We start from the raw sequence: 25,213 nt of genomic DNA, 5'->3' as shown, positions 1-25,213 counted from the left end.
TTGATCATTTTCGAAAATGTGGTATTGCTTTTCGCAAATCTTATCCTGAAACCCAACAAGAAAATGGTGTTGTTGAACGCAAGCATCGACATCTAATTGAGCTAGCTCGTACGACGCTCATTGAATCATCGCGTCCTGGTCAATTACGGGTCAATATTACGTACAATGTCGCCTACATTATCAATCGTTTGTCAACTCCAGTCTTGCATGGTTTATCTCCTTTCGGAAAACTATTTTCAGTACCTCTTGATTACTCGTTTTTATGTGTTTTTGGTTGTTAGTCTTTTCCAAATTTCTCTACGAAACCATCAAACAAGTTGACTCCCCAAACTGTGCAATGTGTCTTTCTTTGTTATGCCCGACCTATATAGGGTATCGTTGTTATGATCCACAATCGGATCGTGTGTATGTGAGTCATAATGTAAAATTGCATAAGTCGGTGTTCCCCTATCATCTTTTGTCGTCTTATCCCTCGTTGTCGACCACATCTAGTAATACGGACCCCTTTATTCTCCACTTACCATGGTCCTTGGCTTCATTGACCACTCCTCACCCTCCCCTTGTGTCTAGCCGCCCTCCCGGTTCACCTCTCTCTAGGCAGCAAAGTCCACGGGTTGCCTGTAACACCCCGTAAGTTTCACCCTTTATTTTTGGTGTTTGTTTATATTAAAATGATATTTTTCGTAAAAATAAATAATTTATTATTTAATTTATTTTGGAACGTTTATGAAAATGTGTATATATTTTTATATGTTGTGATATATTTACGTATATTTATTTTTAAAGGTTAGTTATTTATTTTAAAAGTTATATTAGTTTCATTATTTATTTAGGCGTTTAGGATGCGGTGTTGTCACGTAGCGTCTTTCTATCATTGATGAACCGACTTGAGTGATGAAATGTTGCACCACATGTGGCATGTCATGCTGGCCGAAAATCAGCAATTATGGTGTGGAGCATGAAGAGTTTTGGTGCTCATTAAGCTAACCTTTGAAACTCTTGTAACCCCCCTCTTTTAATCCCCCATTAACCCACCTTAATGCACCCTTAAACCTTTGTTTAATGAGGTGAATAATCTCAATCTTTTACTGAACTTTAAGCCCCTCTATAATGCTGGAAACAAGTCAGGAAATTCGTGCATAACTACTCATCTTCTTCTCTCTTCTGCATTTTCAGCCATTTCTGCACCCCTATCTTGTTTGCGTCATATCTCCTTCGTCTCTTATAGGAATTGGATGTGTGAGTAGTCAAAATTTATCTACTCGGAAAGATATTGATCATGGTGTAATTTGTTTTTGAATAAAGTGAAAGACGCGTCTGCAGTTTTCTTTTCAAACAGATGACTCGTCCGGTTTTCTTGGAGTTTTTTGGAGCAATGTTATTCTCTTCTTTCTTTGTCATTCTAGTATTATTTTTCCACCTAAAATCTAGGTAACTAGCATCACTTCTAGCACATTAGGATTAGAGTAGTGATTTTGGTATTGCTAGGATTTATGTTAGTAAGCTGGAAATCATGTTATTAGGCTTAGGAATATGTTTGGATACTATTAGAATTGCTCTTATTGTTATTTTTATTCATGTTAGTATCATGTTAGGATCGTATAAATGTTATTCTTCATGCCTATTGTTACGCTTGTGATGTTATATGTATTTTTATCATGAAAATATTAGGAATTTGTGAAAAATTAGTAACATGATGTTAGGTTTATGTTTAAGCATGTTTGTTGTATGTTGTTTAAGGTTGGATGTGGTTTTGGATGAATTTCGGTGGTTTTAGTGATCTGAAATTTATTTATTTTTGAGATATGATTCACGTATTTTGTGATTAATCATGTTAGAATAGTTAATATATGTTGAATTATCATGTTTGGGGGATGTGTAATTTATGTTTCATGTTAATCCTATTCTTAAACTAGTTACTTTATACGGTATAATCATATATTAGCTTGGGTATACTTCGTTATGGTAGCCACAACCCAACTGTGGCCTTCACTGGTTTGAATCCCTAGCAGCAGCCCCCCCCCCCCCCCGGTGGCCTCTTACCCCACTCCACGTCCATGGTGTGGCCCTTACTGCCTCAATCCCCAAGCAACCCACCCTCCTCCCCTTGCAAGTCTGTCGAGGCCTCGGTTCCCCAGCGTGCGCTGGGCCTTCCCCACGTTCCCTAGCGCATCTGCCTGGCCCGTTGGGCACCCATCGCCACATGGGGTTCCCCCTTGAACTGCTGGTCCCCTCGCTAGGCCTCCATCGCCTCTTGGGGTTTCCCTTCCTTCCCCTTGTGCTGCTGATCTGCACAACGACCACCCAGCGCCTGCTGTGTCTCCTCCTAGCCCCATGCCCCTGGCTTCCCCTACCCCACCAACTCATAGTGTGCCTCCATCCCTTGGTATTTCCAACTCTCGCCCCTCTTCCTCTTCTTCTCTGTCCACCAGTATTGCCTCTTTGAATGCATCCCCCCCGCATGATGTCTTTGTTGTTTCGTCTTTCCAAAATATTAATGACATGAAAACTTGTGCTAAAGACGGCATTTTTAAACTAAAGTCCGTCTTAAATTTGAACACTCTTGAAAAAGAACAAGCTCCGACTTGTTTCTCTAAAGCAAGTAAACTTCCAACGTGGCGTCAAGCCATATCGGAAGAGATTAATGCAATAATGGTCAACAAAACATGGGATTTGGTACCGTTTGATGATCAAAGAATTTGGTTAGTGCAAAATGAATTTATACGATAAAAACTTATGAAGATGGTCATGTGATTAGGCATAAGGCTCGTCTGGTTGCTCGTGGGTTTGTCAGCAGGAAGGTATCGATTATTCCGAGACTTTTAGCCCTATTGTTTGATTAACTATCGTTCAGTTGGTCCTGTCATTAGCTATTTCTTATTAGTGGGTTATTCACCAAATCACCAATTAGATGTGAAAAATGCTTTCTTACATGGTGATCTCATTGACGAGAAAGTCTATATGAAACAACCTGCACAGGTTTTATTTATCCTGATTTTCCTATCACATTTGTCGACTTCAAAAAGCTATCTATGGCTTGAAACAAGCTCTTCGAACTTGGTATCTTCGGTTTAGCAGTTTCTTACTTCAACAAGGCTTCTTTTGTTCCCAATCTGATACTTCTATGTTTATCTTTCGTCGTGGCAAATATATTCTCTATCTACTTCTCTATGTTAATCATATTATTGTCACCGGCAACTCTGCTCCTTTGCTCACCAAATTTATCTCTCTACTATCTGCTGAATTTGTTAGTAAATATTGAGGTGATCTTCAATATTTCTTAGGTGTTCAGGCTATCCACTCTTCCCCTGATTTATTTTTGTGTCAGGAGAAGTATGTTCATGATCTTCTTCTCAAATTCCATCTGCACACTATTAACCTGTTCGCATTCCTCTTCCTAGTCGAACTACTCTTTCGCTTACAGAGGGTGATCTCTTATCCGATCCTACTGAGTATCGCGGTATGGTTGGGGCTTTACAATACTTGACTATGACAGGACATGATATTACGTATGTTCTGCATTTAGTTCCCAATTTACACATGTTCCCCGCACATCTCACTTGTTGGTTGTTAAGCGTATTTATATGTACTTGTAGGGTAATTCAGAGTACGATCTCTAGCTTCGCCCCTCTAAGACCATGTCAATTATGATTGTCTATTCTGATGCTGATTGGGTAGGTTTTCTGAATAGTTGTCGCTCCACCACTGGTTATGCCATCTTTCTGATCGATGGTAACCTTATCTCTTGGCGATCGAAAAAGTAACCCATTGCGTCCAAGTCTTCCACGATTCTGGACACCCTCTCGCTTCACTCATTATTAGTTGAGTTGGGACTCATCATCCGTGCTCCTGTTATGTTGTTTCGTGATAATGTTTGTGCTTCTTATCTTGCTGTCAATCCTTTTCAGCATGATCGTAGTAAGCACATTAAGATTGATTATCATTTTGTTCGGGAGCGTGTTGCTCATGGTGATTTAGTTGTACGTTATGTCCCTAGTGAGTTACAAACTGCTGACATCTTTACTAAAGGTTTGTCTGCGTTTTGAGTTTTTGAGGTCCAATTTGCATGTGGTTCCTCCTGCTCAGATTGAGGGGGTGTAATAGAGAATACTAAGGCTATTTGTGTAATTGTACTCTTGTACACTTACTATATATATGAGTCCTAGACATACGTATTAGGGCTAAGTCGTATCATTATTCTCACAAATTTTAATAATATAAGCTTCTTATCCAAAAAAAAAACAATCTTATAAGTCTCTATCTCGAAACTATAGCTCTATAATCAAATACAATTCCTTGAATGGATGTTAATTTAGGGTGGTGAATCCATCTTGTAAATAAAAGCTCTCTACGCCTTGTAGCTCAGATATTGATGCTAGAAAACACCAACTCTAAACTAGCCTGTTTTTCCAGTTGATGTTAGAAAACACCTAACTCTAGACTAACCTATTTTCCAGTTGATCTCAAGCATGATATGGCCAATGAAGCTTCTCTTACAAAGTTACACTAGGATACATATTTAGTACAAAGTTAACTTACTAAATAGAGCTGACAAAGTTAACTTACTAAATAGAGCTGGAGAAAATTAACCCAGCCTACTATTACAACCATACCTAGCCTAGCTCTAAAATAGTGAGTTTAAGTAAAGAGGTCAGCATGACTAATCTGTTTGATTTAATGGGTTAGGTTAAATTGACACTTATAACCTAAAATCAACACATGCTTTGACCCTGTTAACTCATTTTACATATAAATATCCTAAAAGATAATACTGAAAAAGTGAAAATTAGTGATAATTTTAAGAAAATTAATAATAGCACACATTTACTTTAGAAATAACTCTAATCATGAATGTTTTTATAATGTGTTTGGATATAAGCATTTCATTTCGAAATCCTGAATTTGATTGAAATCCACTGTTTGGATAGTTAACAATCCGAAATAATAGAATTTACCCAAATTCTAGAATTGCAAAAAGAGCCTTTAAGTGAATAACTGAAAATGACTTGTTGAAAGCTATCATTTGAAATCCCAACCCTCGTCTTTTCATTTTTTTTCTCAATCTTATTCAACATTACAATATACAGTTTCCCTTTTCTCACAACCTTTTCTCTCACTCCTCTCTCATATCAACTCCCTCTCCTCCACCATCAAAGGCTTTGCTACACTTTGATTTTGGAAAAATCACATACAAAATAAATTGACATTCTTCAAATGATAGTTTAGGTATTTACTTCCCCAAAAACATCTGGCATATGAAAAATCTAATACTTGGTGTTTTCAAACACCATATTTGGAATTAAAATACATCATTTAAAATTCTACATTGAATTCTTATATTTGAAATGGAATTGGTGTTCCCAAAGACAGCCTTAATTGATTTAGTGAATTTAGATTGTTGAAATTAATACATTTGAATTAAAATTATATAGTCAAAAAAATTGTACGAGTTCAAAAAAGCAATACCTTTGATAAACAAGTTGAGTTAGAACTAAAATTTTTCTACCTGCTTAATTAAAAGGTTATTTGTATTTGAGTTGAAACATGCTCAAACATTTGTTATCACTAGAGTGGGTTTTTTCACTTGAAAAGACCTAAACTTATCTTCACTAAACTTATTAGACCTAATTGACCCTTATTGGACCATATTATTTTTGAGTATTGTTTTAGACCTGATCAAACCTAATGAGACCTCAACTGAACTTATTAAACCTGAAACTGATTTTTTAAGTTGAAGAGAACACCCATTAAACACGAATCAAACCCAACCTCATCTACTAGCCCGCCATACTAACAAGAAGTACAAGAGTACAATTAGAAAGCATTCCTCAAAAATTGTATATTACAGCACTAATGTGCACTCCATCATGATGCCTCGAGGCCCCGAGTGCAAGTCGTAGACTCGCAATCATACAAAGGAACATAAAGCAAACTTAAGCTTAGCCCAACTTGGGTATTTTAAATTTCCCATGCTCTTGTATTATTTATTTTTATTTGGGCTCTCTTTTCCTTCTTTTAGATATCATCTCTTGGTCATTTTGGTAATATACAAAAGAATCCTGGCAAGGCTTGGTGCAGAACTCGACGTCAATAAGTTGATACAACAGCACGGCAGCACCCACATGACTACCTGATGAAATTGTGCAACTCTATGGAGAACCAGAGCTAGTGAAAGAGAGATACGGGGCTATATTCTGCAAAGATCAAACCCATAACTTCGTTTGCAGAAGCCATAATCAAACTCTTACCTCCTCACAAACTTTAACAGCTGGCTGGCAAACCAACATCTCTTATGATAAGATACAACAATGATGTGTTACAATATCTACATATTCCACCATTTTTCTTCGTCCGATACCAATTAAAATTAAAAGTGCTTCAGGGTCAGACTGGATTTTTCTGTTACACAGCGAGCATGCTGTTCTATTCCTCATCGGTATGTGTGCAATAGAAGGAATAGGAATCATGAGCTAGATTCTGCAGTAAAGGGACACAAGAATCAGTATGTTCGCAAGGACATATTTGGCGACAACATAATATCACAATTGCAGAAAATTAATGAAAGGATCCATTAATTTCAAGGGGGTGAAAAGGGAATAAAGAAGCACTCAGAAGAATGTTCATAGGAACATCAAAATCTTTTTTGACTACTAGTAGACAAATTGGCAGGGATTTTTCAGTAGAACCATTCTTATCATATGAAGCACAAAATGGTCAGCTGCATATCAGAATGAGCACAATTTGTAATGAACTGGATATTTGGACTATAAAGTAAAAATAGATGAAGACGATTTTGATTGCTATAGATGGAAATTACAGAAAATAAAGATAGATCACCAAGTATTCGAGTCACTTGACACACTTCCAAGCTAACCAAAAAAATGAACTCTCCATAATTTTCCTCATGTCTTTTCCTCTCACTAATCCCCTATATTTATAGAGCTAACTCGCTTTCTCTCCAAAGTAGACTATTTTTTGTATTTACAATGTTACCCCTCCTCTATACCTAACACATAACACCATTGTAACTTCTCACCATTACATCCATGAAAAGTTATGAAAGTGGATAATCCAGCATGCATAATAATATTTATTAAATTTATGCTTTCTTTATTCTAATGCAAGAAAGTGAGAAGGATTGGATAAAAAAAAAACGTGAGGAAGAAGGTGGTAAACAATATATTTCAAAAACGAGATTTCAGCTTGCACGGATATGAAATAGTGATCAAACATGCAAATAACATATTATAGACAGAGAGGACAACAATTACCTGTTCCTGTGAGCGAAAATACATGAATGGGGTGTAATGAAGAAAATTTGAAACTCTAGATGTATATATATCAGCATATCTGCATGAGGTAGTTGAACAGGGAACATGAAAGTTAAACCACCAGTCCCATCAAGAAAAAAGTTAAGCCACCAAGACACTGATAAACACCATGATACATAAGGTAACAACCCCTTCCCATTCCAAAAATCAAAAAGAAACCCATAGGGAAAGGAGCATACTTCTCAATTTGCCTCATCAAGTGGCTTTTATCCCACAGACCTGCACGAGAAATAAAACCCCACCTGGTTCAAGGGGTTAAATGTGTTAGATTCACGTTAAAGCAGTCCAAATCTACCCATGCACTTGTAAGGGCATGGACTAGCAAAACACTTCAAATATGCATGCCAATAGTTTCTATTGGGGTTGGCTGTTGTCAACTAGACTAGTTCATATTCTTGGTGAGCGAGGTTCAATACAGTCAGCTCATTACCAGCCACCTAATCTTTTGCATACTTTGGCAAAAGGACAGCCGACAGCCAATTTCCATATTCTCAGATCGCCAGTCGTTCATTGACAGATTGAGTTGGAAAAAAGCTCCCATATAAGAAGACTGAAGACCAGCAGCTCTTGAGAATTTTTTTACCTTTTATTGAACAGCTCTCCATCTGATTCCAACATTGGTGCAATCTTATCATCTAGTCTTTGCATGATAATAAGCAGCTTTTGCATGCTCTCTGTGAGTTCATGATCATCCAGTTTCGTCGCGGCGAATGTCTGTAAGGCCATAATTCTATCATTAAAGTAGGACAAATATAAATATAGCAAATGGATGTGCTTTCCAGTGGACACTACAAAACGATCCTTTGACTAACAATACAAAGTGAAATAAAGAAAGTAGAGTTTTTGGCTTTTTGCAAATTGAACAAAGCCAGACAGCTAAAAACATGCACAGACAACAAAACTTCATGCTGGGAATCAAAATATGAGCACAGAGGCTGCAAGAATTTGCAAGAAATAGTTAGAAACTTAGAATACTAGTCACGTCGAGTATGCATATTAAACATTTCCAGTTCATCTATTCATCCTCTTAAAAGTTGGCAACAGCATATAATTCTTCTTTTTGGTGTTTCCTGTATTCTCTCTTGTTTCGGGTTTTACTTTTTTCTTTCTTTTTCATTTTTCTTGGGGGAGGGGTGTTGAAATGTAGTATGGGGCAACAGATACAAACGAAAAGATACCTGAGCAGGTCGATCATTCATTCGCCTCTGAAGAGCAAGGCGAAGTTGGTTAAAAAGATCCCCAAGAACTTCCTTCTGATTTATCAGCTCTATCAAAGAGGCTCGATGAGCCCTGCTACCAATCATAGCAGTATACTGCCAATGAAGATTTTCAGATATGAAATAAAGCCATCATTGTTAATGTGAAAATTTAGGGCACTTTCTCTATTAACACAAAAGAAAACATGATAACACAACAATCAGGCTTTTCCCTCCACATCATCGTTCAAAAATCAACTAGCAATGTAGGTTCCAACATATGTAGGAGAAAAGGCAAGTGAAGAACATTCTTGGAGCTACGGATAGCATGTGAAATGTCATATACAGTTACATTCATAAAGCCAGATCTTCAGTACAACCAGTGCGCATAGTGGTGTTGTCTGTGAGATTCCAAATTTACACATTTATTTCAGCCAGAAAACTCAATCTTCTAATATTAACATGCTTTTAGCACTGCAAAAATTGGTGATGGTTGCAAAGAGTATTTGAGCGCAGCTAATCTACAGCAATCCTCGTAAATTTAAGTCCTAAGATGGCTAGGGCTCAGCTTCATCTTTAGATAAATGCTAGGGACTGTCGTAGCTGGGCAGAATATAAAGGAAGAAAGGTGATAATTTTTTACTCATAACCTGGAAATAAACTATATACTTCCTCCATTTTTTTTTTACTCTCAACACTTTTTTTTTCATCAACTCCAATGCAATTTTTGGGTATGAGAGAGGTAGAGAGGGCCCGTGTGATTGGAGAGAGATACAGAGTAAGGAAAAACAAAAATAGAAAGTGTTACAAGTAATTAATTATTTCCCTTTTAGGAAAGTGTTGCGGGTAAAAAAAACGGAGGAAGTATGAAAGATGAATTGCCAAGTACTCGAGTGAGTGACTTAACACACTCCGATGCTAACAACTAAAAAAAAAACTCTCATACTTTTCTTCATAATCCTTTCTCTCCCTACTCTTCGCTATTTATATAATTCTGGTTCCATTTCACTCTCTCTAACTCTCTCTCTTGGCTTCCTTTCTGAGCCACCACAAACTATATTAGAATGCCATTGCCTAAAGTACCTTCCTAGATTATCAGTTCTTAGCATTACCCTTTCCAGTGGCGAAGCCACTAAATAACAAGGGGTAGCATTTGCTACCCCTGATTTTTTTCCAAAAAAGATTTATTTTCTTTGCTTTTGCACTGTTTGTCATATTGATAGTGCAGCATAGTTGGTTAAGTTGGAAGTTGAAAAAGTTCATAGCAAATGTGGAGAGTCCCGTGTTCGAGAGTCCACAGCTCAACTTTTTAATACTGATTGTATTTTTTCTTCCCTCAATTACTGCTTGTACTGTATAGTTGTTTTTTCTAGCTAGCTTGACTCACTCCTGACTCCACTATCCATTACTTGAAAGCAGTAACCATTTTGCTATACTTAAGGTCATAAGGAGTATACTTATTATATTTGTGATATTAGCAATTTGGTTTACAAAGTCGAATTGTATTATAGAGTAGTTTAGAATTCATCTGTTGTCTTAGCATTTTAATTTACAAAGTCTAATTGAATTATGGAGTAGTTTATAGTTCATGTCTTATCTATCAATATTTTTGTTTACAGTGTTTGTTAATAACTAGCTTCGAAATGTGTGATGCCCAGGTTTAAAAAAGAATTAAATTTACTTTTTTTTTTTATATCCTATTTGCTATTAAAAAGTATTTTTTTATGGCAAAAATTTTCTGACATTAAGGATATATTCTCTTCACCTTATTTTTGGTTATCTTATATTATATCACTTTTTTCAGAGCTTTTCTTATATTTGAAATTCCCTTATTTTTTCTAGACCTTTTCTGATTTAGTCTCAACATTTCTTATTTTTTCTGAACTCATCTAAACTTTTCTCTCTTTTTTTCTGAACTTTTCTGAACTTTATGAAAATAAGCAAAAATTAAGAGAAGAAGACAGAGTGACAGACCCTAACCATATTAGGTGATTTAGAAATTAATAAAACACATAGTCATATAGTCACATGTTACTTAAAAGAAAAGTATAATTGGGTTTTAATTATTCAATTTCTCCCAATGTATATTCCTTCATCTCAAAAAGATAACTTGAGAAAGATTAGGTATTCAATTGTAAGTATAATTTAATCGAAAGTAATATTAGGTTATATTTAGATTTATATTACTTTTTGAGTTTTACAGTTTAAGTTGGTATTCAATAGTATTACAATATTATGCTAACCCTCACTCAAAATCCTGAATCCGCCACTCGACCTTTTAGCAAGCTCAAGTAGGATAGCTTTATTAGCTTGGCTTAGTTAAGGCTTTAGCTCAGCTTCACTTTTCTACCTTATCTTTATCGTATCACTAAATGTCAGTATATTATACTAACTTCGTTTCTTGTACAGTCGTACCTAAGCTAAGCCCAAGATTACCCTTGATTAAATACTCTGATTCAAGCTGAGATTGTGATCGAGCTTTCGTGGTTAGAGTGAGCTATAAGGAGGCTGGACTCATGCCCTATAGAAATCCTCAATCTAACTTGGCTAGATTATGCCCCTAGCAAGACCTATCTCAGCATATATGTGGAATTAAGCTAGTGTAGGATTAAGTTACTAAATCATGGCCCCATCATCGTGAACTAATTTTGACTTATTTGAAATCATTTTGACTATTCTAAATTTATTTTAACTAGTCTAAACTAATCTGAAATCACTAAAACTTATTAAAGTTTATTTTATAAGGTGTTAGAACCAGGGAATTAAAACTCTTCCGTTCCGTTACAGAACGGCCGTTCTGTAACGGATTTTGGATTTGCCGTTCCGCGAAATCCCGTTACAGAACGCCATAATAAAATTCACGTACTTCTCGCCGCGTTGTCCGTTCCGTAACGCGAACTCGCCGCGTTGGAACGATTTTATCCCCGTCACATCCGTTCTTTTCAAACATTGGCCAATTTTTTTTATGATTTAATTATATAGTGGAGGAAACATGATATTCTATTAGATTTGATTATATTATGTTGTAATAATGCTTCATAAACTATAAAAATGCAAATAAGGTTAAAACATAAAAATTCACGCCGCGTCGGCCGCGAAACGTTCTATTTCGCCGTTACAAGCCGTTCCCGAGACAATGCGACCGTTCCCGCGAACGCGATCGTGAGCGCATTTTTTTCCCCTGGTTAGAACTTCTTAACTTATCTAACTTATTAGAACTTCTTAAAACTTGTTTGAAATTATCTTAACTTTAATGAACTTAACTTTTTTTATAGATAAGTTAGAATAAGTAGAACAAAGCCTCCCTGTGTTTTTTTTTTCTTTCTAATTGCTTTTGGGAGGTTACCTAAGAAAAGGGGTTAATGCTAGGATCACGGGAATCGCATGGGTAGCTTTTGTGAGGGAAAAAGTAAACTCAGAAGAAAAAATCCCATCCAACAAAGGGAAGTTATAAGAAGAAAAAAAAAGAACCAAAGGGAGCATATAATCTACTTAACAGAGGGAGAATATAACAACCTGCTATGCTCCCCCAATCCTACCCCCCCTATTGTGCACATGTATCAGAGAAGGAAGAAAAAGGCTATGTAAGGGCACTGAGGTCATTACTCCACAACAAGAGGATGAGGTCATTAATCACACATCAGCAGGTGGCACAGGAAGAATGGTGGAGGGAGAGAATAATTCCCAGCCATAATAGAATGCAGTTAGTTGTTAGAAGGAGAGAAGCTAGTGAGAGAAAGTAAGGTAGTAAGTTTGTATATAAATAGGAGCTTAATTCCCTAGTGGAGGTATCCAGATTATAATAGAGAAATTGTGGTGTTTTGGGAGAGTTCCTTACCTCTCGAATGTAAGGGTTGTATTTCGGAAGATCACACTGATTTTGCTTAATACAAATATATCCTTGGCTGTCATCTGTCACCTAATTTTTCTGCTTTTCCTCGTTAAGACTTCCTAGTCCTTAGCACTTGGTATCACAGCGGTAGATGCTGGAGTTGAATGATATGGTTGCTACAGACACTCAACGCATCGAGCGGTTGGAACAGGGGATCGCTGATCTCCTAGCTTCCTTGAGTGTGGAAGTTTCATTGACAGTGAGAGCGCTGCAACAAACTCTAGCCGCCCAAATCGCCACCCGCTTGGAATCGGCCACCAAGGAACTAGGCGAAAAGGTTACAAGAGCGCGTGACCGGAGCCCATAAATGATCGGTGAAAGATAGAGTTGATCGGAGCGCTGAAAGAGGAGGCCCTCGAAACGGAGATCGGGGAGATGGTTCACCTAAGAATGGTGAAGAGAAGTATGGGGATGAGGAAGATTTTGGAGATGGTGGTTGGGGTGGTTATGCGGGTGGATACCGAGGGGAGGAAATTGGAGGAATAAGAAGTTGGACTTACCTGGCTACCCATATTATGGGTTTGCCCCAGATGGATGGACCCTCCGCGTCGAACGCTTCTTCCATTTTTATCGCCTCAGTGAGGAGCAGGTGGAGGCGGCGGTGGTCTCCTTGGATGGTGATGCCCTTCTATGGTATTAGTGGGAGAACCGGCTGAGGCGGATTTGACGGTGGTCGGAGATGAAGGCCTTATTGCTGCATGAACAGTGGGACTGAAGGAGTGGTGGAGTACCGGCGAAGATTTATAGAGTTGCTTGCCCCCCTTGATGGAATACCCGAACCCGTAGCCCAATCCCTACCAAGCTCAAGGAGGAAATTAAAAAATGAGTAAGGGTCATTGGGCCCAAATCATTGGACCATGCTATGGAGTTAGCGGTCCAGATTGAAACTAAACTAAGCCTAAACCAGCCCAAAGGAAGATGGGAAACCAGGAGTTACACATCTAGTGGACCGGCCCATTCTTATCACCCATCTGTTTATTTCCAGAAATCCAACTTTTCACCCACCTGCCCATTCTAATTTCTTGTACTTGTGTCACTTTCCCCACCTACTCTTCATACTCCATAGCTCACACCAAAAATACCAACCCATTACCTACAGCTAAATCATTTGGGGAAATAAGGAGGTTGAGTGAGAAAAAGTTGCACTAGAGGGTAAGGGAGAGTGTAAGGAGGTGGTGATAAGGTTCCAGGGAGTAAAAATGGTGGAAGATTACTTACCTTTGTCTTTGGGCAATTCTGATGTCATCTTGGGCAATTCTCATGCACGAGTTTCCCTCAAGGCAACGGTGAAAACATTGAAGAAAGAAGGGGGAGGGTATCTAGTGGAGCTTAACGATGATGAAGCCAAGGACTTCAAATCAGTCACCAATTGCCTCCAACCAAGTGCTGATGGCTTATGCTCAGGTATTCAACATGACACATGGACTTCCTCCTAATAGGGGCCATGAACATGCTATTAGTTTAAAGCATGGAACAGACCAGTTAGTGTCAGGCCCTATAGATACCCACAATCTCAAAAAGATGAAATTGAAAAGCTTATTTCGGATATGTTGGTTGCTGGAATCATACAAACATCTCATAGTGCTTTCTCTAGTCTTGTGCTGTTGGTTAAAAAATAGTTAAAAAAAGGATGGATCCTGGAGATTTTGCGTCAATTATAGGGCACTTAATCATGTCACAGTCCATGATAAATACCCTATTCCTATAATTGATGAGTTACATGGGTCGTCGGTATTTTCTAAGATGGATTTGAAGTCTAGCTACCACCAAATTAGAGGATGTTCATAAAACAGCATTTAGGAAACATGAAAGACATTATAAATTCCTTGTCATTCCCTTTGGGCTAACCAATAACCCTGCAACATTTCAAGCTCTCATGAATGAAGTGTTTAGGCCTTACTTGCACAAGTTTGTACTTGTATTTTTTGACGATATACTTGTTTATAGTAGTAGCATGCAACAACACAAGGAGCATTTGGAGGTGTGATGCAGATTTTAGAGAAAAATAAACTGTATGCAAATTTTAAGAAGTGTGATTTTCAAAAGGAAGAAGTGGCCTATCTGGGATACATCATCTCCTCCCACGGAGTGGTTATGGATCAGTCGAAAGTCCACGCTATGTTGGCCTGGCCCACCCCCAAAACTCTAAGAGATCTCAGAGGGTTCTTAGGATTCTAGGATTGACAAGAATTTATAGGCGCTTTGTGCAAGGCTATGCCACTATAGCCCAGCCACTCACACAGCAGCTCAAGAAGGACTCTTTTGGCTGGACACCAGAGGCCATAGCAGCCTTTCAAGCCTTGAAGTTAGCTCTCACTCAATCCCCCATTCTTCACATGCCAGATTTCACCCTTCCCTTTGTCATTGAAGCTGATGCTTCAGGGTATGGTAGAACCACCCCATTGCGTATTACAACAAGCTCTTAGGAGTAAGAGCGAGGGCCAAGTCTATATATGAAAAAGAGTTGATGGCAGTACAAAATTGGAGACATTACTTGTTGGGGCGCCATTTTATCTTCCACTCTGATCAACAAAGTTTGATTTGTTGAATCAGCGACAGATTGGGCCTGAGTATTAGAAGTGGGTGGGTAAACTCCTAGGTTTTGATTTTGAAATAAAATAAAAACCGGGTGCACAAAATAGAATTGCAGATGCTTTATCACGGAGCCAACCTGTTACCTCATAATGCAATGCCAACACCACTTCTCACACTCCTAGTTGGACTGATTTTCTTCAACTCATCCAACAGGATCAAGACCTACATCACTTGACAGCATCAGTAGCCTCTAGTGACCACCACCTTCCAGGGTTTACAGTGGAGCATGGGTTATTGAAGTACAAGGGGTGTTTGGTGATTTCTAAGAAATCATCTCTACCTACTACTCTCATGTTGGAGTATCACACTTCTCCAATAGGTGGACATTCTGGCGTTTTTAAAACTTACCGGTACGTGAATGGTATTGGCAAGGGATGAAAAAAGATGGTACTCAATTTGTGCAAGGGTGCAATGTGTGTCAACAACAGAAGACCTCCTCTCCTCCTACAACCTTTGCCCATACCTGACAAGGTTTGGGAAGACATCTCTACGGACTTTGTGGAAGGTCTTCCCAAATCCCTAGGCTTGGATACTATTCTAGCGGTGGTAGAGAGGCTGTCCAAGTATAGCCACTTCATTGGTTTGAAACACCACTTTACTGCTCTTTCTATGGCTGCAATATTCATCAAGGAGGTGGTACGACTTCATGTGTTTCCTAGCACTATTGTGTGTGTGACACGGACAAGGTGTTCATGAGCTTGTTCTGGAGAGAGCTCTTTAAGCTCCAGGGTACCAACTTGCATAGAAGCACAGCTTATCACCCTCAGTCTCATGGCCAAAACATGGGAATAAGACTCTTGAAGCTTATCTCAGATGTTTCATCACTGGAAAACCCAAAACATGGGTTGTGTGGCTATACTGGTACAATACTTCTAAGCACTCCTCTACTCAGTATACTCCTTATAAGATTGTGTATGGCAGAGACCCTCCTACCTTGTTCAGGTATGAGAAGGGTAGTACAGCAGTTCTCACATTGGAGGAGCAACTCATTGACAGAGACGCTACTCTAGATGACTTGAAATTTCATTTGTTGGCAGCCCCAGAACAGCATGAAACTCCAGAAGGATAAGAGAAAGGAGGTGAACTATGAAGTAGGTGACTGGGTGTATTTGAGATTGCAGCCTTATAGGCAACAGTCCCTAGCTAAGAGGATCAATGAAAAGATGTCACCAAGGTTTTATGAGCCTTTTCAGATCATCAAGCAAGTGGGGAGGTTGGCATACCAACTACAGCTTCCACCAGAGACCAAACTTCATTCAGTGTTCCATGTTTCTCAGCTCAAGCAGGTCATTGGGCAAACCCCAGCTTCACCATCTTTGCCGCCTCAGCTCACCCCTGATGTACAGCACCACCCATCCTACTGAGGTGTCTGAAGTTTTGATCCTATGTACCTGGGAAGATGCTAAACTCTTACATGCTCGTTTTCCTACCTTCCCACCTTGAGGCCAAGGTGCTTAAATTGGCCCGGGGTATTGCTATGACCTCACCCAATCCTACCCCCTTATTGTGCACACGTATCAGCGAAGGAAGAAAAAGGCTAAGTAAGGGCACTGAGGTCATTACTCCACAACAAGAGGATGAGGTCATTAATCACACATCACCAGGTGACACAGGAAGAATGGTGGAGGGAGAGAATAATTCCCAGCCATAACAGAATGCAATTAGTTGTTAGAAGGAGAGAAGCTAGTGAGAGAAAGTAAGGCGGTAACTTTGTATATAAATAGGAGCTTAATTCCCTAGTGGAGGTATCCAGAAAATACTAGAGAAATTGTGGTGTTTTGGGAGAGTTCCTTACCTCTTGAATGTAAGGGTTGTATTTCGGAAGATCACACTGATTTTGCTTAATACAAATCTATCCTTGGCTGTCATTTGTCGCCTAATTTACTGCTTTTGCTAGCTAAGAATTCCTAGTCCTTAGCACAACCTCAACTGTAAAGACATAACAGTTATCAAGGGGAGACAAAGAATTAAGTTATTCAGCCCTAGACAGTCATTTGAAGTGGACCAAAGAGAAGTCTAGATACCAACCTCTTCTTCCAATTCTCGGCATATTAATGCTGTACGCCATCGCAAGTGAACTTTGGATTGGCTTACATCGGTATATATATGGTCACCAACATATAATATCTCATCTCCCTGAACACCAAGGGAGCTTTCAATCATCTGGGCACTACCACCTGAATACAGCCCCCCTACATAAAGATCAAAGTATTAACAAGGAGTTGAATATAAATTTATATATTAAAAAAATATACACAAATCAAAAATAATTTGTCATCAACAAGTTTCTTAGATACTGCAACTAAAGCAAAAGAATAATGTCCATGCCATCAGAGTGTGTCACAAATTAGCATAAGCTTAGACATACCTGCACATGCTTTAAAACAAGGGCGCATTAGACCTTCACCAGTCACCACTTCATACATAGGGTGTGACATCTGAAAGAACTCTGGTTTTCTGGCAGAGACAATCACCTGCAGAGGACAATGAAGCAATAAGTTGCAGCAGAGTACATTTACAATAGAAATCTGAAACAAACACAAGATGAGCTTTCATCACAAGAGCAGCATTTCGCCAAAAGTTTGAAAATGAAGTCTACTCAAGACAAATGTGAATGGTCTCAGCAAGAAACAAACTGCACAATTTTAATTTCTTTTTTTTTATTTTGCATATGCCTTGGTGCACAAGTTGGGAATTTTTCTTGTTTTTAAATATTGTGGTTCGCAATTCTGCTAAAAGTAAAACCCACATGTGAGTCCCGCGTTAAAGAATCGGGAAGAGAATGACCAACATATAAGTCAAGTGGGATGCTCCACCAATAACCTGTTGTTTTTAAAATGACCCCTATTGGGCTTGCGTATGGTGAGACCTCTCCCAGTATGGGCTTTTGTTTGAGCCATTTGATCTCATGTAGGAAGTCTAGAAAAAAGCCAAATTAGCATGTTGTGACCTCTCCAAAATGTAAGAACTTAGATGGGATCAGATAATTCACATATGACGGGGAGTGTTAGGAGCAAAACCCACATGTAAGTTCCACATAAAGAATGAGGAAGAGGATGACCAACATACAAGTCCAGTGGGCTACTCCACTTACCAACATATAACTATATAAGAATAGTGCTGTGGGCTTGTGTTTGGCATAGTGAAATAATGTAAACCATAAATAGATTACATGACATAATGTTTGCAGTCTATTGCAGTTTAGCAAAAAGGCCAAAAACCGAATTCCAGGAATTTTTTAAATATACTTAGGGGGCGTTTGGTTGGGGGTGTTTTGGAAAGGGTAAGGGAATCAGGGAACCTGATTCTCTTACTTGTTGTTTGTTTGTTCAAATCAATGAAACCCTTTACCCTCTCCTTACCCCCAAAGTCCTCTACTTTCATTCCCCTACCCCCCCAAGGGTTTCACTTACCCTTTCTTTGACTCATAATTGACCATATCTTTGACCACCCAACCACCACTTAAACCAACCACTAAACCACATCTGACCACACAACCACCACCACCTGCACACCCTACCACCACAACTCGACACCTCCACCCCAACACACCCTACCACCAAAAACCAGTCACCGATGCCGTAGAGAAGGGGAGGGTGAAAACGACGGTGCAGGGAAGGGGGTGAACACGACAGCGCGACGCAGGGGAGGAGGTGAACGCGACGGCGCAGGGGAGGGAGGGGGAATACGCGACGGCTCAGGGGAGAGAGGGGGAATACGCGACGGCTCAGGGGAGGGAGGGGAACACGCGACAGATCAGGGGAGGAATGGGAACGCGCGACGGCTCAGGTGAGGGAGGGGAACGCACGACGGCTCAGGGGAGGAGGGGAACACGCGACGGATCAGGTGAGGGAGGGGGAACGCGCGACGGCTCAGGGGAGGAGGGGGAACACGCGACGGTCATGGGAGGGAGGGGGAAGACACGACGACGGGAAATGGAGGGGGGACGAGGTAGCGTTACTGGGTGGGGAGGCGGCGGGGGAACAGTAAAAGAGGAAGGAGTGGTGGTGCTATGGTGGGAGAAGGGTAAGAAGAGGAAGAAAGATGATTGATATTGTACTAACCAAACACCACTCTAAATCTAAGGGTTTTGATTTCCTTTGCCCTTCTATCCCTTTCTTGATTCCATTCCCTTTACCCCATAGCAACCAAACGCCCCCTTACATCAGTTACCAGCTCAATAAAGCAAGTCCTGGTTTTTTTTCACTAAACTAAAGTTTTATAAGTCTTTACCGGCCATCACTCTTCCAATCAACTAGAAGGTTTCTCATCAGGCCCTCCTGATTCGGTTTTTTCATTTTCAGTGGTTAAATATGCTTAATTTTCAGGTAAAAATAGCAGGTCAGGGAGATTTTAGTTCATATATTCCAACAAAAGAAGATAAATCTGGTAAAACTGCAAAGGCAAACACAAACCCTTTTTCTATGGCGTACTTTGGAGGGTAAGACAATTTGGTGTGAATTGTTCGTTTACCAAAGAAAGTATAAAACATAAATTGAAATATAGTTTTATATTTTCCATGAAATAGCAATAAAAAGCATCACTCCACTCTTAGACATATAGATATGAAGATGGCGATTGGACAACGCAGAAGAGGATACTACCTCCACCGTAACCATATCCACCTAAAAATTGTACATCCATCACGTACTCACTACTCATCGACGCCCATACCCGCCCACATGGGGACAAACCAAAATCTGTATCCGCCCACCAACCAACTAGGTATTTACTAGTTACTACCCACCTATACTTGCTTTACATCGACCTAAAACCACATGCCATATACTTTCTTTCAGACCATCTGCCAAAGAATTGAAATACTATACTAAAATCCTCTTTTGAACGGTCAATTTTCACAGCTCAAAATTCAAAAAAAGAGGTGCCGTTCTAGCTTTTGAGAGAGCACGGTATTTGGGATAAGATCCTTTAAGATTGTATTTGGGCTTAGGTAGAAAACCATTTATCAAAAGTACATGTGCACAAAATCAAAGACGTATGTTGGCAAGCGTAAAAATCAAAACAGTCACAAGTATTAGGAAACATAGGAAGTATAATACACCCCCTATCTAATGTGCACAAAATCAGAAATTCCACGACAAAAAGCATTTCAAAAAGCAGTTCAGTGCATAACCTGTTCAGAGTTGGATAGATATCAATAATGTACTGCACATAGTATTAAAAGTACTATTCCCAAACAAAGCCTACCATGTCAAAGAGATCTCGCCAACCCATATCATTGGGAAGAAATCGATTAAATGAGTGCTGCATCATTTTGTCTGAATAAAGATAATCTGAGTTGGTTATCAGTAGAAGCTTTTTACCAGCCTGATAAGATGAAGTAGAGGCATTGTTAGGCCATAACTTTATCACAGATTATAATGAATGCTTAATAAAATCCACTACCTCTTTTTGATCCAAAAGAGCCAACGGCAGCTCTGGGTCAGGCTCAACAAAAAGTTCAGGTTTTGACATAATTTCACTCTGCAGAAAAATTTGCATATTATAGTTGAAATTTTTAAAACCATTTTCAGAAAATTAAAATATGAGCACCTTAAGTTGTCCTTCGACATGCGCTCTGAACAAGGCCTTTCCAACAGCCTGAATGTCGGCATTAAGTATGAATCAAATTAGTATAATTATCAAAAACTGCCTTCTTGAAACAAAAAAATTTAAAACAAGAAAAAAGAAAGAAAAGCATCATATTTATTGCCTTGTAAAGCCCCTTATAATCAAGTGGGCCAACTTCAGCTACAATCGCTCCTTCATCTAGTCGGTCAACCAGCTGTAACCAAAATAACTTCTTATCAACCGAAATCAAAATTTCAAGTTCCACACAGTATTACACAGCTATAAGCCTATAACATGTCACTAAGTACTGTTATCTTCATTCTTTTAGCACACTGATTATCCCTGTATTATCCAAAGGACTACAGGGAAGAATCAGATTCTCAAACCCTATCCAGCAAGCAACATGTTCAGAAAGGTAATTAGCATATTAAAATAGAAAACAGCAGCAAATGAAAGATTAGACGATGTACAATACGAAGAAAGTAATAAATATAAACAAAAGATTGGTGTTAGCAATATTTTAAGTTTATGACTTAGAAAGACAAATACATAGCAGCATAAACAGATGAGATCTAAGAGAACTGAGAACCTGCATATAAGCTACTGCTTCTGAAACAGAGAAGAAAGTATTAAGGAATTCCCATCTACTCTCCTTCCTCAGATCCACCAGTTCCCTCCCATATATTTCACTTCCTTGCATAAAAGAACAAAAAACCATCAAAAAAAACATTGCATAATTATGCAAAATGTAGTCAGCAGAAACTGCAATAGAGGGTATCTAGCTTCATTGTGCAGCTTACACTTGCCCATCTGAGCTCCACCCCAACTCCGGGAAAGCTAGTTGAAGTCTCAACAATTATAATTGGATCCAGAAAAACCAAGAAAATCAGAAATCAGATTTTCAACCTTGACCAGCTACCTACTGGTAGCTGGGATACAGTATGGCATAACTATAGGCTAAAATGGAACTTGCAGCTCTATGCCCAAAGTCTCTATCCCAATTCCCAATACATCCCCCTCCCTTTTTCCGTTTCTCAATAACTCCCGATCAGGCGGATAAGGCGGAGATTCAAGCCAACTACACAAAAGCAATCTCAAGCAAAGTTCATGATTACCTCACAGCTCTTGTTGATAGCATTTCTGTTCCATGCATAGCCCTCTTTATATAACCAAATCGATCTGCCTTAACTAAATTTCCCTTCTCTTTATCTATGACAAGGCCTCTAATAACCTGGCAACAGTGACAAGATGATAGAAATTTTAAAACAGAAAAAAGAACATGTATTCAGTTGATTAGTGTTAGACATACTTTAGCATTTTCGCTTAACAGAAAATGTCCTCACCAAGTTTGGATCAAAGGCAAGACCGTCAACAGGAAACCCCATATTCCTCAAGTTCTCCATGCAATAATCATAAGCTCTCCCTTCCCATGCCTGAGCACAAAAGCCAATAATTTCAATTAAGAAAAATAAACTATTTAGTTGATAGAAGCAAAGGAGTAGCCTGAAAAAATTAGCATAATAAGATACCAAATTACCAATAATGTACTAATCAGTAATCAAACCTCACCTAGTCAGTGAAAGCTTAACGTCTAGACACCTAATCTTAAAGCATAGAACACCAGAAGGACTTTAGAAGTGCTTCATCCGATTACATATTCTACAGAATCCGGGTAACCGATGCCTAGATCAAGAATCCCATAACAACACACTCCATTTCTCCTCCTTTTTCTATTGATGTACATACATATATGCGTTTCAGTGTTTGCCTATTTATCATGTATGTCTGTGCACATGTGAAATACGTGGGAGCGCATTTTGTTGTTTCTGTGCTGATTATATTTTATAGTAATTGGCTTGACATAACATAATGAACACTGTTGTTCATCATTCTTTTGTAATTGAGGACAATGACGAAACCTTTACTGGTGGGGCTGCATATATAAATCTAAAGCTGGAAAACGTTTGAAAAAAGGTTTGCATATGAATTGGACAAAACATCTCACTGAAAAATAAAATGTCTGTTCTACTAAGAGGTCAGAAGATAAAAGGAATTAGTAGACTTACCATGACATTGTAATGCATCAAGGTGTAGTCCATGTCATATCCAATAGCACTGATAGACCGAAGGTTAAGTGTACGAGTGCAAAATATGCCACGGGGAGAATGTGTAGCAGAAAAGGGAGCCTGCAAGTGAGCCACAGAGATAGTGTGAAACATTCTGAGCAACATAATAATATCCCTTAACAAAAGAATGCAACCCAATTACTAAAGAAGGGCTCGAGGCTATAGTTATCCAAGAACTTTAGGAACGTGCCAAACTGATGAGGAATCACCTGGGGGAGGAGTGTTTGGAGACAATGTGTAGTGAAATGCTGAAAATTCAACAATATCAACATTGCCAGGTCATAGAAAAACTTGATACATAACTCATAAGTCATAAGTCAATGGTACGAATGCTAGTTCAACAACACCTATTTCATATGAAGTCAGTTTAAGCATGTCAAGTAGGGTATGCGTAAAATTGCAAAAGTCATCTGTATACTAAAGTGTTACTGTGTTTTAGTGTCTAATTCACACAAAAATAGTCTAAAGCAAGATGATTAATCTATGAAGAAAAGTAAAACTTAAAACCCTGGTCATCCAATAAAAAGATCTCCTCACCCAAATAACCAAATAGTTAACGGAGAACCAATATCACTGACTCACTGTAGCTTCTCATATAGAATGATCAAGCCAACATAAAGAGAAAAAAAACATGCTCATGGAAATTGGAAATGCATCCATGCATCACTAAAACACACCAAATGGGTCACAAACGCATCTCAGCACTTGTATCCAAAAGTTTATCTTATACAGGGTAAAAATGAAACCGCAGCCACTATCTAACTACTGGAAACAGATACAATGCTGATCCAAGAATTCAAGTGACCTTAGATATTCACTCCCAAACCACCAAAAAAGAATATAGCACTTTACAAATTTGACTACCCGCCGCTTCCTAGTTCTTAACTAACTAACCTCCATGAAATTCATATTGCAATGCACATTCATAACTTAGTAGCCTTCCCCAATACCGTTATTAATAACTATTATTTCAATTTTCTGTGGAAGTTCCAAAAAGGCAAAGGCGCCAATACATTCATACCCCATCAAAATTCCATCATTTCGTGTATAACCTCAACACTTACCAACTATATTGCTCTACCTCAAAAGCTCAGAGTAGGCTATATACCCGCCTAAACACACACACGCCCACACAATCCCGGAGAATGATATATACAACCCTAAAGGCTACGGATAAAGACCTATAAGTGAAAATATTAAGCAAAAACTAAGCATTAATAACACTAATCAATGAGTGGCGAGTGCCTCCGTTAAAAGTAAAATCTTTAGGAAATACCTATCTTTAAACGTTAGGGCTGCATATATCAAAACCAGAAACAAAAAATTAATAACAATACTAATATGTTAAAAACATACCGGAATTCCCAATTCACGAAGCAAACCCTCAGCTTCGTCAGCTTCCAATCTAGCAACCTCCTCAATCGGACCTTCCATAGCAACATGCGTTTCACCACCTACAAATAAAAACGAAAACTCAAAATTTCCGAAACGAAAACAAAAACAATCAAATTCCCTCAGGAAGAAAACACGAATTGAGAATCAAAATTAATAAACAAGTTTACATACCAAAAGCTTCGAGGTGATCAAAATTGACGTTAAAATCGCCTTTAGTGCTCTCTCCCATATAATCGACGTCGGAATTAGTTCTCGGCGTGACAGAAAATGGCGCCCCCGACGCAATGGCGGCCTTATCACCGGATACGCATCTGGAAGGCGCTGGATTTCTGGAGGAGAGAGAGAATGGAGAGAGCATGCAAAAAGATGGTGCCGCCATTGTTGTAAGAGGAGAGAATCTGCTCAATGGCTCAACACTAGCTTGCCACTGCAATGGCGCTTGCATTTGCATTTGCATTTGCATTTGCATTTGCATTTGCATAATTTTCTCTCTCCTATTTAGGAGTTGATTTGGGTGTTTGGTTTCAAATGAGAGCAAAAGTCGGGTGTGCAGTACAGTATAGTGGTATACTATCCGTATTAGAGAATTGGGGAAGAAGAGAGGAAAGTTTGTCTTTTGAAATTCTCTGCTTTTTTTTCATGCTCGTGGCATATGTTGCACATGTTTTGGGAAAATATCTTAGGGTGATGTCACTTGTCACGGAATGAATCATCCCCTTGCTTGGTTTTGTCTCGGACTACCACTACAAGGAGTGATAAAACCATAGCAGCTATGGGCCAAATGGATCACAGCAGCTATGGGCCAAATGGATCACAGCAGCTATGGGCCAAATGGACCATAGCAAGGACTAGATGGCAAAATAAAATTTACAAAGGAATATCCTAAAAAGTTGGATGAGAAAAAAACGAATTGTTTCCCAATCTAGTGTTGGAAATTAAAAAAATTCCAAATCTAGTGCTTGCCTAAAACTAATTCCTTATCTGTATGTAGTTGGGAATCCCAAACCTATTATTTTACTCCCTTCCACCTACCTTTCTCTCTCCAGTTAAAAAAAAATCACGACACTTCTCAAAACTCCTCTACAGCAAGACCACCACTGTCACGCC

General features: G+C 38.9%; 1 protein-coding gene across 2 annotated transcripts; it reads right to left on the bottom strand.

Moving 5' to 3' along the window:
* Positions 1-5,747: 5,747 nt before the first annotated feature.
* LOC104906935 (uncharacterized) lies at positions 5,748-24,745 on the bottom strand. Of its 2 annotated transcripts, XM_048641258.2 has the most exons (18): positions 24,588-24,742; positions 24,278-24,557; positions 24,068-24,165; positions 22,652-22,771; positions 21,929-22,018; positions 21,701-21,816; positions 21,175-21,274; positions 20,728-20,799; positions 20,568-20,615; positions 20,421-20,498; positions 20,223-20,342; positions 17,383-17,488; positions 17,043-17,206; positions 8,510-8,644; positions 7,915-8,045; positions 7,511-7,573; positions 7,272-7,350; positions 5,748-6,477 (listed from the first exon to the last, which is right to left on the bottom strand). In XM_048641258.2, the coding sequence occupies exons 2-18, from the start codon at positions 24,555-24,557 to the stop codon at positions 6,424-6,426; spliced, it is 1,854 nt and encodes a 617-aa protein (XP_048497215.1). In that variant the 5' UTR covers positions 24,588-24,742; the 3' UTR covers positions 5,748-6,423. The 2 variants fall into 2 exon arrangements, with proteins under 2 accessions (XP_048497215.1, XP_010694069.2); XM_010695767.4 differs by having other exon boundaries at positions 24,278-24,745.
* Between the last annotated feature and the right edge of the window lie 468 nt (positions 24,746-25,213).

This window comes from Beta vulgaris, chromosome 3, assembly GCF_026745355.1.
Source record: "Beta vulgaris subsp. vulgaris cultivar EL10 chromosome 3, EL10.2, whole genome shotgun sequence".
NCBI lineage: Eukaryota > Viridiplantae > Streptophyta > Magnoliopsida > Caryophyllales > Amaranthaceae > Beta > Beta vulgaris.
The sequence above is the reverse complement of the archived record's forward strand: the minus strand, read 5'-3'. Positions and strand labels throughout refer to the sequence as shown.

Bases quoted from the DNA above. Each gene is read 5' to 3' on its own strand.
- LOC104906935 (XM_010695767.4), bottom strand. From the start codon at position 24,587: ATGCAAATGCAAATGCAAATGCAAATGCAAATGCAAATGCAAGCGCCA. The intron at 21,817-21,928 runs GTGAGGACATTT...CACTGTTGCCAG, and splicing joins TTGCCTTTGATCCAAACTTG to GTTATTAGAGGCCTTGTCAT. The intron at 20,343-20,420 runs GTAGTGGATTTT...TCATCTTATCAG, and splicing joins CTCTTTTGGATCAAAAAGAG to GCTGGTAAAAAGCTTCTACT.